Here is a 14,174-nt window from a genome sequence, read left to right as displayed (position 1 = left end):
TATCATTTTTACATAATTTCCTCAATTCCATTATTAAAGTGGGCTGGAGTTGAGTCAGTATGTTGGCAGCGGCCACTAAATGTTAGTGGTGGCTGTTTAACAGTCTGATGGCGTTGAGATAGAAGCTGTTTTTCAGTCTCTTCGGTCCCGCGTTGATGCACCTGTACTGACCTCGGCCTTCTGGATGATAGCGGGTGAACAGGCAGTGGCTCGGGTGGTTGTTGTCCTTGATGATCTTTATGGCCTCCTGTGACATCGGGTGGTGTAGGTGTCCTGAGGGCAGGTAGTTTTGCCCCGGTGAATGCGTTGTGCAGACCTTCACTACCCTCTGGAGAGCCTTACGGTTGTGGGCGGAGCAGTTTGCCGTACCAGGCGGTGATACAGCCCGACAGGATGCTCTCGATTGTGCATCTGTAGAAGTTTGTGAGTGCTTTTGGTGACAAGCCAAATTTCTTCAGCCTCCTGAGGTTGAAGAGGCGCTGCTGCGCCTTCTTCACAACCTGTCTGTGTGGGTGGATCAATTCAGTTTGTCCGTTGATGTGTACAACGAGGGAACTTTCCACCTTCTCCACTACTGTCCCGTCGATGTGGAAGGGGGGTGCTCCCTCTGCTGTTTCCTGAAGTCCACAATCATCTCCTTTGTTTTGTTGACGTTGAGTGTGAGGTTATTTCCTGACACCCACTCGAGGGCCCTCACCTCCTCCCTGTAGGCCGTCTCGTCGTTGTTGGTAATCAAGCCTACCACTAAGTGTCGTCCGCAAACTTTTGATGATTGAGTGTGGAGGCGTGCATGGCCACGCAGTCGTGGGTGAACAGGGAGTACAGGAGCGGGCTCAAAACGCACCTTGTGGGGCACAGTGTTGAGGATCAGCGGGGTGAAGATGTTGTTTACCTACCCTCACCACCTGGGGCGGCCCGTCAGGAAGTCCAGGACCCAGTTGCACAGGGCGGGGTCGAGAACCCAGGGTCTCGAGCTTGATGAACGAGTTTGGAGGGTACTATGGTGTAAAATGCCTGAGCTGTAGTCGATGAACAGCATTCTCACATAGGTATTCCTCTTGTCCAGATGGTTAGGCAGTGTGCAGTGTGGTGCGATTGCGTCGTCTGTGGACCTATTTGGGTCGGTAAGCAAATTGGAGTGTCTAGGGTGTCAGGTAGGGTGGAGGTGATATGGTCCTTGACTAGTCTCTCAAAGCACTTCATGATGACGGAAGTGAGTGCTACGGGGCGGTAGTCGTTTAGCTCAGTTACCTTAGCTTTCTTGGAACAGGAACAATGGTGCCCTCTTGAAGGCATGTGGGAACAGCAGACTGGGATAAGGATTGATTGAATATGTCCTTAAACACACCAGCCAGCTGGTCTGCGCATGCTCTGAGGACGCGCTGGGAATGCCGTCTGGGCCTGCAGCTTGCGAGGGTTAACACGTTTAAATGTTTTACTCACCTCGCTGCAGTGAAGGAGAGCCCGCAGGTTTTGGTAGTTGGGCCGTGTCAGTGGCACTGTATTGTCCTCAAAGCGAGCAAAAAAAGTTATTTAGTCCCTGTCTGTCTGGGAGCAAGACATCCTGGTCCGCGACGGGGCTGGTTTTCTTTTTGTAATCCGTGATTGACTGTAGACCCTGCCACATACCTCTTGTGTCTGAGCTGTTGAATTGCGACTCTACTTTGTCTCTATACTGGGACTTAGCTTGTTTGATTGCCTTGCGGAGRGAATAGCTACACTGTTTGTATTCGGTCATGTTTCCGGTCACCTTGCCCTGGTTAAAAGCAGTGGTTCRCGCTTTCAGTTTCACGCGAATTCTGCCATCAATCCACGGTTTCTGGTTTGGGAATGTTTTAATCGTTGCTGTGGGTACGACACCCGCTGTGTTCTGTTAGACTGGTAACTCTTTATCCACAATATAGCAGGGGGTGTAAAGCCATAACACACAAGGTTTTCCAGCAGACTATGATCAATAATGTCAGAAGCCGCACTGAAGTCGAACAAAACAGCCCCCACAATTTTATCATCAATTTCTCTAAGCCAATCATCAGTGCTGTGCTTGTTGAATGCCCTTCCCCATAAGCATGGTGAAAGTTTGTCAATTTGTTCACTGTAAAATAGCATTTTTAAAACACMATTTTTTCCAAAAGTTTACTAAGGGTTGGGAACAGGCTGATTGGTCGGCTATTTGAGCCAGTAAAGGGGGCTTTACTATTCTTGGGTAGCGGAATGACTTTTGCTTCCCTCCAAGCCTGGGGGTACACACATTCTAGTAGGCTTAAATTGAAAATATGTCAAATACTGTATGAATGGCAATATCGTCCGCTAYTATCCCCAGTAATTTTCCATTCAAGTTGTCAGACCCCAGTGGCTTGTCATTGTTGATAGACACCAATACTTTTCTCACCTCTTCCAGACTCACTTTATAGAAGGCAAAATTACAATGCTTGTCTTTCATAATTTGGTCATATAGATAGATATCTATCTATCTGGATGTGTAGTGTCATCATTTGTTGCTAAGTTTGCTAATCTTGCCAATGAAAAAAATAATTAAAGTAGTTGGAAATATCAGTTGGTTTTGTGATGAATGAGCCATCTGATTCAATGAATGATGGAGCTGAGTTTGCCTTTTTACTATCATTCTTTGTCATTTATCATTTACTACATAACAATGTTCCAGAAGAGTGATACCCTTRTCAGACCATGGTCTAAAGTTACTATTCTGGAAAAACATAGGGATCAATCTATTGTTCTGTAAAGGGGTTTTAGGGGAAAGGAATCCCCCTTGTCTGAACAGCTCATGCAGTTTGCACCATGCCAGGACAGAATGTATGATTAAAGGGTTGTCTGTGATGGTTTTTATAGATTTTCTGTCCCATTTGTAAAACAATTCTGCCCCAGTGTCATCATTTACCTCAAGCTTTTCAATGTTCAAGCATGAGGGAGAGGGACCCTTGTCAAACCTCTGAGCCAGAAACCTAGACTGTGCAGCCCAGTAGYACATTCTAAAATTGGGGAGGTTTAAKCCCCCTTGACCGTMATCAARGGTCAGTTTATCCAGGCCAACCCTAGGGGTTTTGCCGTGCCAGATAAACCKTCTGGTCAGCTTGTCGAGAGAGGAAAAGAATGCTGCGGGAACAGGGATAGGGAGAGATTGAAACAGATATAGAAATCTGGGCAGGACATTCATTTTAATTACATTTATTCTACACAGTAGAGTGAGAGGCAAGTCCATCGATTTACAAAGGTTTACATCCACCTTTTGCAGCAAACTGGCCAGATTGAGTTTATAGAGGTTGTTCAGATTACCATCCACCATTATGCCCAAATATGTGAAGCCCATAGGCAACCATCTAAAAGGAAACTTGTGCTTGATGGTATGATGGTCAAAGACAATGGTAAGATTTCGCTTTTATCAAAATTGACATTCTATCCAGAGAAAGAACTATAACACTGTAGTAGGATCTGCAAGTGAGAGAGGGAGTGTTCTGGGTTTGTTAGTAATAAGATAAGGTCGTCCACAAAGAGTGATAACTTATGGGTATGGGGGCCCACCTCAAAGCCATGTATGTCAGGGCACGTTCTAATAGCCTCAGCCAACGGTTTGATGGCAACCTTGKCTGTTCCCCCTATAGAGAGGGAAAGAGGAAGTTGATTGCAATCCTAGCTTTAGGAGATTTGTAGAGTGATTTTATCAAATTTACAAACACGGTACCTAAACCAAACCTTTCCAAGACGCGAAAGAGGTATGGCCATTCAACCCTATCAAAGGCCTTTTCAGCGTCGAGGGAGACTGCGAAACTAGGTATTTTGTTTTTGTTAGCAAGGTGAATTATATCAAAGAACCTTCTGAGATTATTGGAGGACAATCTATTAATTATGAAGCCAGTCTGATCTGGGTTGACCAACAGGGGAAGACATGACTCCAGTCTCTTAGATAGCATCTTGGTGACCAGTTTACAATCTGTGTTAAGGAGAGAGATTGGTCTATAGGAGGTGCACTTTAGCGGGTTTTTCCCTTTCTTGTGGATTACAGTAATCACTGCTTGAGAGAAAGACTCTGGAAAGGAGTTGTCTTCCCCAGCTTTTTTAAGTACCTCCATAAGGTAGGGGACCAACAGCTCCATCAATTCTTTATAGAACTCTGGAGGGAAGCCACCCTCCCCGGGAGATTTATTAGAAGGTAAGGATTTAATGGCCTCCAACAATTCAGGAACTGAGAAGTGTTCACTCAGGCGCTCGCTGTCTTCCTCTGACAGGCATGGGAGGTTGAGAGAGGAGAGAAAGGAGTCGATCTCTGATCGATCAACGCTTGATTGGGAAGTGTAGAGGTCTTCATAGTATTTCTTAAAAGTATTATTAATTTCAGTAGGGTCGAAAGATATCTCATTAGTAAGAGTTTCTATAGCATTAATTGTCCTCTTAYTTTCCTCTGCTTTCAGTTGCCATGCCAATACTTTGTGAGCATTCTCTCCAAGCTCGTAATAACACTGTTTTGATTTAGTGATGGCCCTCTCAGCTTGATATGTGTTCAGAATATTATATTTCCGTTTTTTATTTACCAAAAGCCTGTATAGATCTTTAGTCGGGCCTCTTTGGTAGGTTTTCTMWAGCTCAGAGATTTCAGATTCAAGGGCACTCAGTTCCGCACCGTGTTTTCTCTTCAGCCCTTTAGTATAGGAAATGATCTGTCCCCTCAGATTGGCTTTCAATGTGTCCCAAAGAATGAAACTGTCAGGAACGGAGGGTTTGTTTGTCAAAGTAAAAAATATTGATCTTCTCTTTGATGAATGCACAAAATTCAGGTTGCTTTAGGAGTGTAGAATTTAGTCTCCATCTATATGCTCCATTTACCTTGGTAGGAATGGAGATTGATAATACCAGAGGAGAATGGTCACTAAGCAATCTGGGGAGATACTCGATATCTAACACTCTATGAAACAGTTGGGTCGATAGTAAAAAGTTATCTATGCGTGTGTGTGTCTTGTGTGGGTGTGAATAAAAAGAGTAGTCCCTATCCTGTGGGTGCAACTGTCTCCAGATGTCTAGTAAATTGAGATCTTTCATGAATGACATGGTGAGCTTTCCGGCTTTGGTAAGAAGTGAGGGTTTATCAGAGGACCTATCAAGAACTGTATCTAAACAAAAATTAAATMTCCTCCAACCAGTAGCCATCCTGGTGGTGCTTGAGCAACCTGAAGGAAGACATTCTGAATAAACATATGGTCATCGAAGTTAGGAGCATAGATATTCAATAGGGTCCAAGACTCTGAAAACATATGCCTCTGCACCAAAACAAACCTGCCCGAGGGATCTGAGATGGTGTTGTTGACGCAGAAGGGGATGTGTCTACTTATCAAAATTGCAGTTCCTCTTGCTTTGGAGTTAAAAGAGGACGCAAAAACTTGTCCTACCCATTCCCTCTTCAATTTCTTGTGTTCACTGGCTGTAAGATGTGTTCTTGTAAAAACACAATGTCAGCCTTTAATTTCTTAAGGTATGTATAGACTCTTTTCCTTTTAATCGGGCTGTTAAGACCTTTTACGTTGAATGTRACATATTTTAGTGGATTAAGCATATGTTGGGTTTCAAATATGTAACCGAATGGAAATCTCTCATATGTAAATAGTCAGGAAATGTTTCAACTTTGGTTTGAACACAGAAGTGACCTATGTGTCTCTTTAGGAAGGAAACAACAATAAACATAGAAAGAAAGAAAAACAAAACCCCGCCCACCCCGATTGTCAGACTAAAACAACAATCCCAACAATCAAACATGAATACACTTGTTGAGAGACGTTACTGTTCGCTTTCCATCTTGCTCTTACTAGCTAAACCTTGGCGTAAACTAAAACCTGCGAGCTCTCTAAGTTGAAAACAAACATTGTGAATAGACATTTATGGCTGAATATTTACTGCCCACGGTAAGGGCTGCTTGAGTCTCTTTTCGGAAGAGAAACATAAATGGGGGGGAAAGCAGTGGGCCTAAGCCCACTTACTTGCTTCGCCCAGTGGATATKGACTAAACCAAAATATACTCTCCTGTAAATGTAATAGAACTCACCCCGGGGAAAAAACGGTTAGTTGAAAATGTACAAATCATTTATAGCGACCGGATAGCGGGGTAAACGGATCCAAATTCCAAGAAGATATCAGCAGTTCAGTCCGGATAAGAGAAAACAAACAAACTGCATCTTATCCCCCAGAGAGACCGGTTCAGACGCGGTTCAGTTCTTTGAGGAAAGTGAACACTTCTCCCGGTGTGTTCAAGAGATGGCTTCGGCCTTTGTACTGAACTTTCATCCGCACAGGGTGGATGAGGTAGCCGGTRATGTTCTCCTTCAGTGCTTTGGCGGCAGGTCTGAACTGCTTGCGACGTCTGGCGAGATCCGCGCTCTATCCGGGAAAAGGCTGACCCTCTTGCCATCGATGGTGATGTTCCCTTTGGCTCTTGCGAGTTGCAGTATCTTCTCTCTGTCTTGGATACGAAGGAACCTGATGCCCGTGGGGGCTCATCTGGCCGGGGTTTCGGCACTGATGTTCTGTGGGCGCGTTCGATTTCCAGCGGCTTGGTGAAGTTGATTATGCCTAGGACATCCGGGATCCATTAAGTGAAGAAACGGACCGGGTCACGGCCCTCGCTGTCCTCTTTCAATCCCACCACACGGATATTACTACGTCTGCTCTGGTTCTCCATCTGGTCTACCTTGTTTTTGAGGTAGGCAATGTCCTTCTGCAGTTGTATCAGAACCTGGTCATGTCGAGCGATGGTATCTTCAACTGTGCTAATGCACAACTCAGCCTCAGTCGTTCTMAAAAGGAGATCATTCATGGAGGATTTCAGGTCGTCAATGCAAGAATGGAGTTCAGCCGATTTCTTGTCAATTTTCATAGAAAGACCTTTGTTACCATCCTGAATTTCCCGGAGGAGAGTAGCCATTGCGAGGCTGCCGAGAGTAACAGTCTGGAACTGTCGTCTGAGTTATGAGGGCTAATGCTAATCTTGCTAGCTGTAGCGTTATCGTTATCTTGGGAATCAACGACGTTTTGGTCGTCCTTCTTGCCTCTCGGTCGGAGGTCCATGGCTCTTTGGGAAGGTAAGTACTTGACAATTTATCAGCCGATGTTAGAATATTGTTTCAACGTTGTTATTTATGTAATAATAGAATAACTTTGAAGAGCTCGGKTTGTCAACGTCTGCTCAGCTCCGCGGCATCACGTGCTCCTTTTTTACTTTATTTAATCTATTTTAGAATAAGGCTGTAACTTAAAGTTTGAAAAAGTCAAGAGGTCTGAATAATTTTTTAAGACACTAAATGAGATGTTTMTGTTTTTAATTTTCAATGCATTTGCAAAAATGTCTAAAAACATGTTATCACTTTGTATTGTGTGTAGCTGTGTGAGAGGTAGGATAAAAACCATTTAGTCAACTTCAGGCTGTAACACAACAATGTGGAATAAGTCAAGGGGTTTGAATACTTTCTGAAGGCACTGTAACTGTCTTTCTACAGGGTTTGACTATAAGACGTGTAACGTGCTGGTGGCCCTAGAGCCCCAAGCAGAGGAGATATCAGTATGTGTGTTTGAAGGCAAGGATCAGGATGACATCGGAGCCGGAGATCAGGTACACTTAAAAACAGTTCCATCAATTCAGCGCCTTTTGAGAAATGTAACTTTGTAAAATAAAATGTTTGATTTCAACTAATTTTAACATTGTCATAGAGACACATTTTCAACTTCATTAAAAAAACTAGTTTTCCCATCTCAAGAGGTTAAATAAATAAAAAATACTATATTAAGTGCCTATTGAGTGGCAAATAAAGTAACATGGTTGAATTTAAGATTTTATCTTAAATCGGACAAAAATCCCCTTGTGACAGGGAATGGAAGGAAGATAGCGTTTTTCACTATGAATCTGGCAACTCTGCAGAGTGGTCACTAGCTGGCACCCAACATGAACCCCACTGCTCACCCTTATGCCTAACCTTAAATTAAGACTAAAAAAGTACAAAAAAAAAAAAAAAAAAATATTCATCAATTTTTACAATGTACCCAATTTTGACTTTGCAGCTGTCCTATCCAATTCGCTCAGTTCTGCCTCCAGGACAAGCCTCGTGACAATAAACGTCAACCTCCGAATGGCAGCTTTACGTGTGCAACACGGTGTGGCAGTTGAATGCAAGCTTCACCCCAAAAATGTTTTTGTTAAAAACATTCTAGTCTATCTATGGGTAACAGGATTAACATGTTATTCTCTACCGACCCACTCAGTTTTCCATCACATAACACCAGAAAACGACATAAAAGAGTAGAACCAGCTCACCTGCTTTTACTCTATGATTTGACTATTAGATGTTCTTTAGAAAAAAGGGACAGTTTAACCTTATTAAAATGAGAGTTCAGTTCACGTAACAGGGTTGACCTTAAAATGAGGGACAAACGTATGTGAATTACTTATCACATAAAATAAATAATATTCAGAAATGACTTTCTCAAAGCAGCAAGATAACTAGCTTTACAATGATGGTGAAAACTCAGTGAAATTTGGTAATGTGGGTTAAAATCTTAGAAGTCAGAGGGTGCACAAAGGGGCATGTCAAAATGCTTAATTTTGGCAATTTAGCAAGTCTTTATTCATACCATGTGGTATTAATAGAAGATGTTCTGAAAGAGCTGCAAAACCTGGACCCGTACAAATCAGCTGGGCTAGACAATCTGGACCCTTTCTTTCTAAAATTATCCGCCGCCATTGTTGCAACCCCTATTACTAGTCTGTTCATCCTTCTTTCATACCGTCCGAGATTCCTAAAGATTGGAAAGCTGCCGCGGTCATCCCCCTCTTCAAAGGGGGTGACACTCTAGACCCAAACTGTTACAGACCTATATCCATCCTGCCCTGCCTTTCTAAAGTCTTCGAAAGCCAAGTTAACAACCAGATCACTGACCATTTCGAATCCCACCGTACCTTCTGCGCTGTGCAATCTGGTTTCCGAGCTGGTCACGGGTGCACCTCAGCCACGCTCAAGGTACTAAATGATATCATAACCGCCATCGATAAAAGACAGTACTGTGCAGCCGTCTTCATCGACCTGGCCAAGGCTGTCGACTCTGTCAATCACCACATTCTTATCGGCAGACTCAGCAGCCTTGGTTTCTCAAATGACTGCTTCACCTGGTTCACCAACTACTCAGATAGTGTTCAGTGTGTCAAATCGGAGGGCCTGTTGTCCGGACCTCTGGCAGTCTCTATGGGGGTGCCACAGGGTTCAATTCTCGGGCCGACTCTTTTCTCTGTATACATCAATGGTGTTGCTCTTGCTGCTTGTGATTCCTTGATCCATCTCTACGCAGCCGACACCATTCTGTATACTTCTGGCACTTCTTTGGACACTGTGTTAACAAACCTCCAAACGAGCTTCAATGCCATACAACACTCCTTCTGTGGCCTCCAACTGCTCTTAAACGCTAGTAAAACTAAATGCATGCTCTTCAACCGATCGCTGCTCGCAACCACCCGCCCGACTAGCATCACTACTCTGGACAGTTCTGACGTAGAATATGTGGACAACTACAAATACCTAGGTGTCTGACTAGACTGTAGATTCTCCTTCCAGACTCATATTAAGCATCTCCAATCCAAAATGAAATCTAGAATCAGCTTCCTATTTTGCAACAAAGCCTCCTTCACTCACGCTGCCAAACATACCTTCGTAAAACTGACTATCCTACCGATCCTCGACTTTGGCGATGTCATTTACAAAATAGCCTCCAACACTCTACTCAAACTGGATTCAGTCTATCACAGTGCCATCCGTTTTGTCACCAAAGCCCCATACACTACCCACCACTGCGACCTGTATGCTCTCGTCGGCTGGCCCTCGCTATATATTCGTCGCCAGACCCACTGGCTCCAGGTCATCTATAAGTCTTTGCTAGGTAAAGCTCCTCCTTATCTCAGCTCACTGGTCACCATAACAACACCCACACGTAGCACACACTCCAGCAGGTATATCTCAGTGGTCATCCCAAAAGCCAACACCTCCTTTGGCCGCCTTTTTCCCCAGTTCTCTGCTGCCAATGACTGGAACGAATTGCAAAAAATCACTGAAGTTGGAGACTTATATCTCCCTCACTAACTTTAAGCATCAGCTATCTGAGCAGCTTACCGATCGCTGCAGCTGTACACAGCCCATCTGTAATAGCCCATCCAACTACCTACCTCATCCCCCATATTGTTTTTATTAACTTTTTTTTGTTGCTCTTTTGCACACCAGTATTTCTACTGGCACATCATCATCTGCACATATATCACTCCAGTATTAATTTGCTAAATTGTAATTATTTCGCTACTATGGCCTATTTATTGCCTGACCTCCTTACTCCATTTGCACACACTGTATATAGATTTTTCTATTGTGTTATTGACTACTTTTGTTTATCCCACGTGAAACTCTGTTGTTTTTTGTCGCACTGCTTTGCTTTATCTTGGCCAGGTCGCAGTTGTAAATGAGAACTTGTTCTCAACTGGCCTACCTGGTTAAATAAAGGTAAAAAATTAAATTAAATTTGAAGGTTACTTCATTTAAATAACCGGCTTAAAATTCTATATAGGTACACAAATCCTACTTAAAATATCAAAGGGATACACGCGGAACAACCCATTTACACACACGTGCATGCACACACTGCCTTGGCTTAAGTGAATGTCTAATGATATAGCCTGTGGTCCTGCCAGGGCCTGATGTTTGGCTATGCTACAGATGAGACAGAGGAGTGTATGCCTCTCACCATCCTACTGGCCCACAAACTCAACCACAAGATAAAGGAGCTGTCTGCCAACGGGGAGTGTCCTTGGATCAGACCGGACTCTAAAACTCAGGTGAGCCCTCTAGTGATGAGGTCGGTCTATCAGAATGAGTGACGTAGAACCTAGTTAGTGAATGTCCCCAATTCTGCACAAATCATGTAACGACAGAAATACAAGTGGATTGGAGACAGATGGAGGTGATGCATATTTATCCCCAAGATTAAATTGGTTTGAAATGAGTTTCAGATCAGATGAAATACTAATACAGGGGTCTGACATAATGTATTATATTTCACCACCACTAATGAGATTGGTGTACTTGATGCATGTTGTGTCGGAGCTTCTCAAAGTCAGGGGGCGTGGTCGACAGTGCGTACCTCATCTCTCCTATCACATCCAACTTGGATCGATATTTGTTTTTATTGCAGAGGAGAGCACTGAATCAGCGTACCATGAGTTTTTTTTAATGCTTGAAGGGAGATGGCACAGTATTTCCTTTTGAGTCAGGAACCAAAACTCCTCCATAGTGACCCGTGAATGCGTTGTCTGCAGCATTTGGTCACATGACAGCTCCATCAGCTGTTTGATTTCACTTACCAGCATGTCAACTGAGCCAGGATCACAGTCAAAACAGATTTTGCTGATTTGGTCACTCATCTATCAATTTTTTTTTGTATTTCGCTTGTATTCAGTTTGTTCAGTTTCTCAAATAGGCTAGGTTCAGTCATTTTCCTCTTGATTGCCAGCGATAGCATCAATTCTTAGTTTCACAGTGTTATCTGACAAAGGTATTGATGTGAGTTTCTGTGCCTCTGCCTCCCCACACATTGTTTTCATCATATCAATTGTGGCCGGTGAAATCAAAGTCTCTGTGTGGTCCATAGCGTAGCAGGCCTAGCGATTTCATATCAGTTGTGACCCCTAGTTTGGGAACCGCTGTACTAATACAACTAAACATGAATCATTAAATGTTTTTGAATATTTTTTGCATAATATTTTAGCATACAACTTCAAAAATATTTCTTCAGATAACTTCTGTCTTGTCCTCTTGTCAGTTATGACCAAATGCTGACCTTTGAACTGTCCCTCTGTCTCCAAGGTTACAGTGGAGTACCGTGATAACAGTGGGGCCATGGAGCCGGTGCGTGTCCATACAGTGGTCATCTCTGTGCAGCACAGCCCTGATGTCAGTCTGGAAGAGATACGCCGTAGCCTGATGGACAGCGTGGTCCGGAAGGTCATCCCTGCCCGTTACCTAGACGACAAGACCATCTACCACCTGCTTCCAAGTGGGAAGTTCCTTCTGGGTGGACCTCAGGTAAGAATGGGGCTTTCAAATAATACACCATTATTCCCTAACCAACTTGCCTAGTTAAATTAAATAAAAATTAATTACCTAACCAAATCAAATGTCTTATACATGGTTTAAATGCTTGTAAACGTTTATACATGTGGAGATGCTAATTTGTCGATATGTACACATACTGTAACTTCTTTTGTTTATAGATTCTTATCAATTCAAGGATATATATAGTGTTATAAGGTGTTTCCTTGCAGGAGTGCCGGTTTTACAATGTATGAATCATCTCCCAGGCAATTAGATGTGTGTATTTTATGTTTTGTTTTTGTACTCTTCTGGACAGAGTGATGCAGGACTGACAGGTCGTAAGATCATAGTGGACACCTATGGAGGGTGGGGAGGGCATGGTGGAGGGGCCTTCTCTGGAAAGGACTACTCTAAAGTGGACCGCTCTGGGGCCTATGCAGCCCGCTGGGTGGCCAAGTCTCTGGTGAAAGCCAAGCTCTGCCGGAGAGCCTTGGTTCAGGTCAGTCAAAATCCTTAAAAGTATGTACTAAAATTCTGCATTCAATATCTGGCAGTATAGTAATAAGAATAGTGTGGGACTTTTTTAGAAACCTTGTTAATCTTTTCTGGGGGTGTGAATCTTCTGTTTCTGCTGTCCCAGGTTTCGTATGCCATCGGTGTGGCTCACCCTCTGTCCATCTCTGTGTTCCACTATGGAACTTCCACCAGGGAGGAGGATGAACTGCTGCAGATCGTCAACAACAACTTTGACCTCAGGCCTGGGGTAATTGTCAAGTAAGTACAATATCACTGTCTTGTAATCTAGAGGTCTAACAATACTGTGTTGTGGCTTTTTATCAAATTGAGATACTAAGATATTTGACACATTGATCTTGCTGATGAGCTGCTTCTGCTTTGGGACATTTGGGAATCACAACGATTATGCCGAAGAGAGGTGGAGAAACTTATGCTGCAGGCTAATTTATGGCACATTCTGACGTGTTAACATGTTCCCTCTTCTCCAGAGAGCTGGGTCTGAAGCGGCCTATCTACCAGTCCACTGCCTGCTATGGACACTTCGGCCGGGACGAGTTCCCCTGGGAGAAGCCCAAGCCACTGCAGTTCTGATGGAAACAACCACTCTTATCACCTGGCTGTTTTTTGTAAATCTGACTGAAAAATAACACTATCAGATAAAAAGTGTAAAGCCTTTCTCTTTATGATTGAACATGTAATTGTCAACTGTGAATCATGGGCCAAATTCTATCTTTTATCTTACTGAAAATATAAATTGACGTTTCAGCAACACTGTGTGACACTTGGTTGTGTAATATATGTAAGGTTTGTAATGGCCTCCAGAAAAGTGAAAGGCGCAATATTCACCATTACCGCTAGAGGGAAGTAATAATCTGTTGATTACGCAACGGCATCCGGGAGGGAGAGAAAAAAGTATAAATCAAAGTGTATTGGTCCGTAACAGATTATCCATTATATTGACCAGATGCTCAAGTGGCCACTCTAACAATGAAAAATAAATGTCTTCAAAAATGGAAGGCAATCGAGTCGGGAGTAGGCAAGGTCAGATGGGACYATTCTAGCCAATGAGAGGGCAGATATGCTTGTAAAGAACAGGCACAACTCCGATATATAGTGTTTTTTCAGGGATGTCACGTGTCCTACTTATATCAGTACACTAACAAACTAAGCATTACGCAACTTCTATTCTATCAAATAAGCCCAATATAGAAAATAAGCCTTTACATTTTTTCTTAACCCAATTCGACACTCATTGACCTCCATACAAAAAGTCCTTGCTTGGTGAGCGGAGAAAAAAACGGACAAAACACTACGTGCTGGAGGAGACAGATTTTATGCACAGTTATCCCTCTGCTTCGCCTCTTACACCTCGATCACACCGATAGCGTTTATTAATTTCCAATGGAACGTTGCGTCAGCATTGCGTTGCAGAGGCAGTTGCAGTGGGTTCTGTGTGGTGCATACGTTGTATTTATCAAACGAATGCTTGACAGAAATGGCAGCAGAAGATGAATGTCCAGATGATGCTGCGTACCATTTTGT

General features: G+C 43.3%; 1 protein-coding gene across 4 annotated transcripts in view; it reads left to right on the top strand.

The window, feature by feature from the left end:
• mat2al (methionine adenosyltransferase II, alpha-like) overlaps nt 1-13,401 on the top strand; it is a 50,357-nt gene extending 36,956 nt beyond the window's left edge. For all 4 annotated transcript variants that reach the window (XM_024011514.2, XM_024011515.2, XM_070449540.1 and 1 more), the window contains 6 exons: nt 7,494-7,606; nt 10,718-10,861; nt 11,889-12,107; nt 12,433-12,615; nt 12,757-12,890; nt 13,121-13,401. In XM_024011514.2, coding sequence (XP_023867282.1) covers nt 7,494-7,606; nt 10,718-10,861; nt 11,889-12,107; nt 12,433-12,615; nt 12,757-12,890; nt 13,121-13,223 — 896 coding nt within the window. In that variant the 3' untranslated portion in view covers nt 13,224-13,401. The remainder of the gene's footprint in view (nt 1-7,493; nt 7,607-10,717; nt 10,862-11,888; nt 12,108-12,432; nt 12,616-12,756; nt 12,891-13,120) is intronic.
• The last annotated feature ends 773 nt before the right edge of the window (nt 13,402-14,174 follow it).

This window comes from Salvelinus sp. IW2-2015, linkage group LG20 (assembly GCF_002910315.2).
Source record: "Salvelinus sp. IW2-2015 linkage group LG20, ASM291031v2, whole genome shotgun sequence".
NCBI lineage: Eukaryota > Metazoa > Chordata > Actinopteri > Salmoniformes > Salmonidae > Salvelinus > Salvelinus sp. IW2-2015.
The sequence above is the reverse complement of the archived record's forward strand: the minus strand, read 5'-3'. Positions and strand labels throughout refer to the sequence as shown.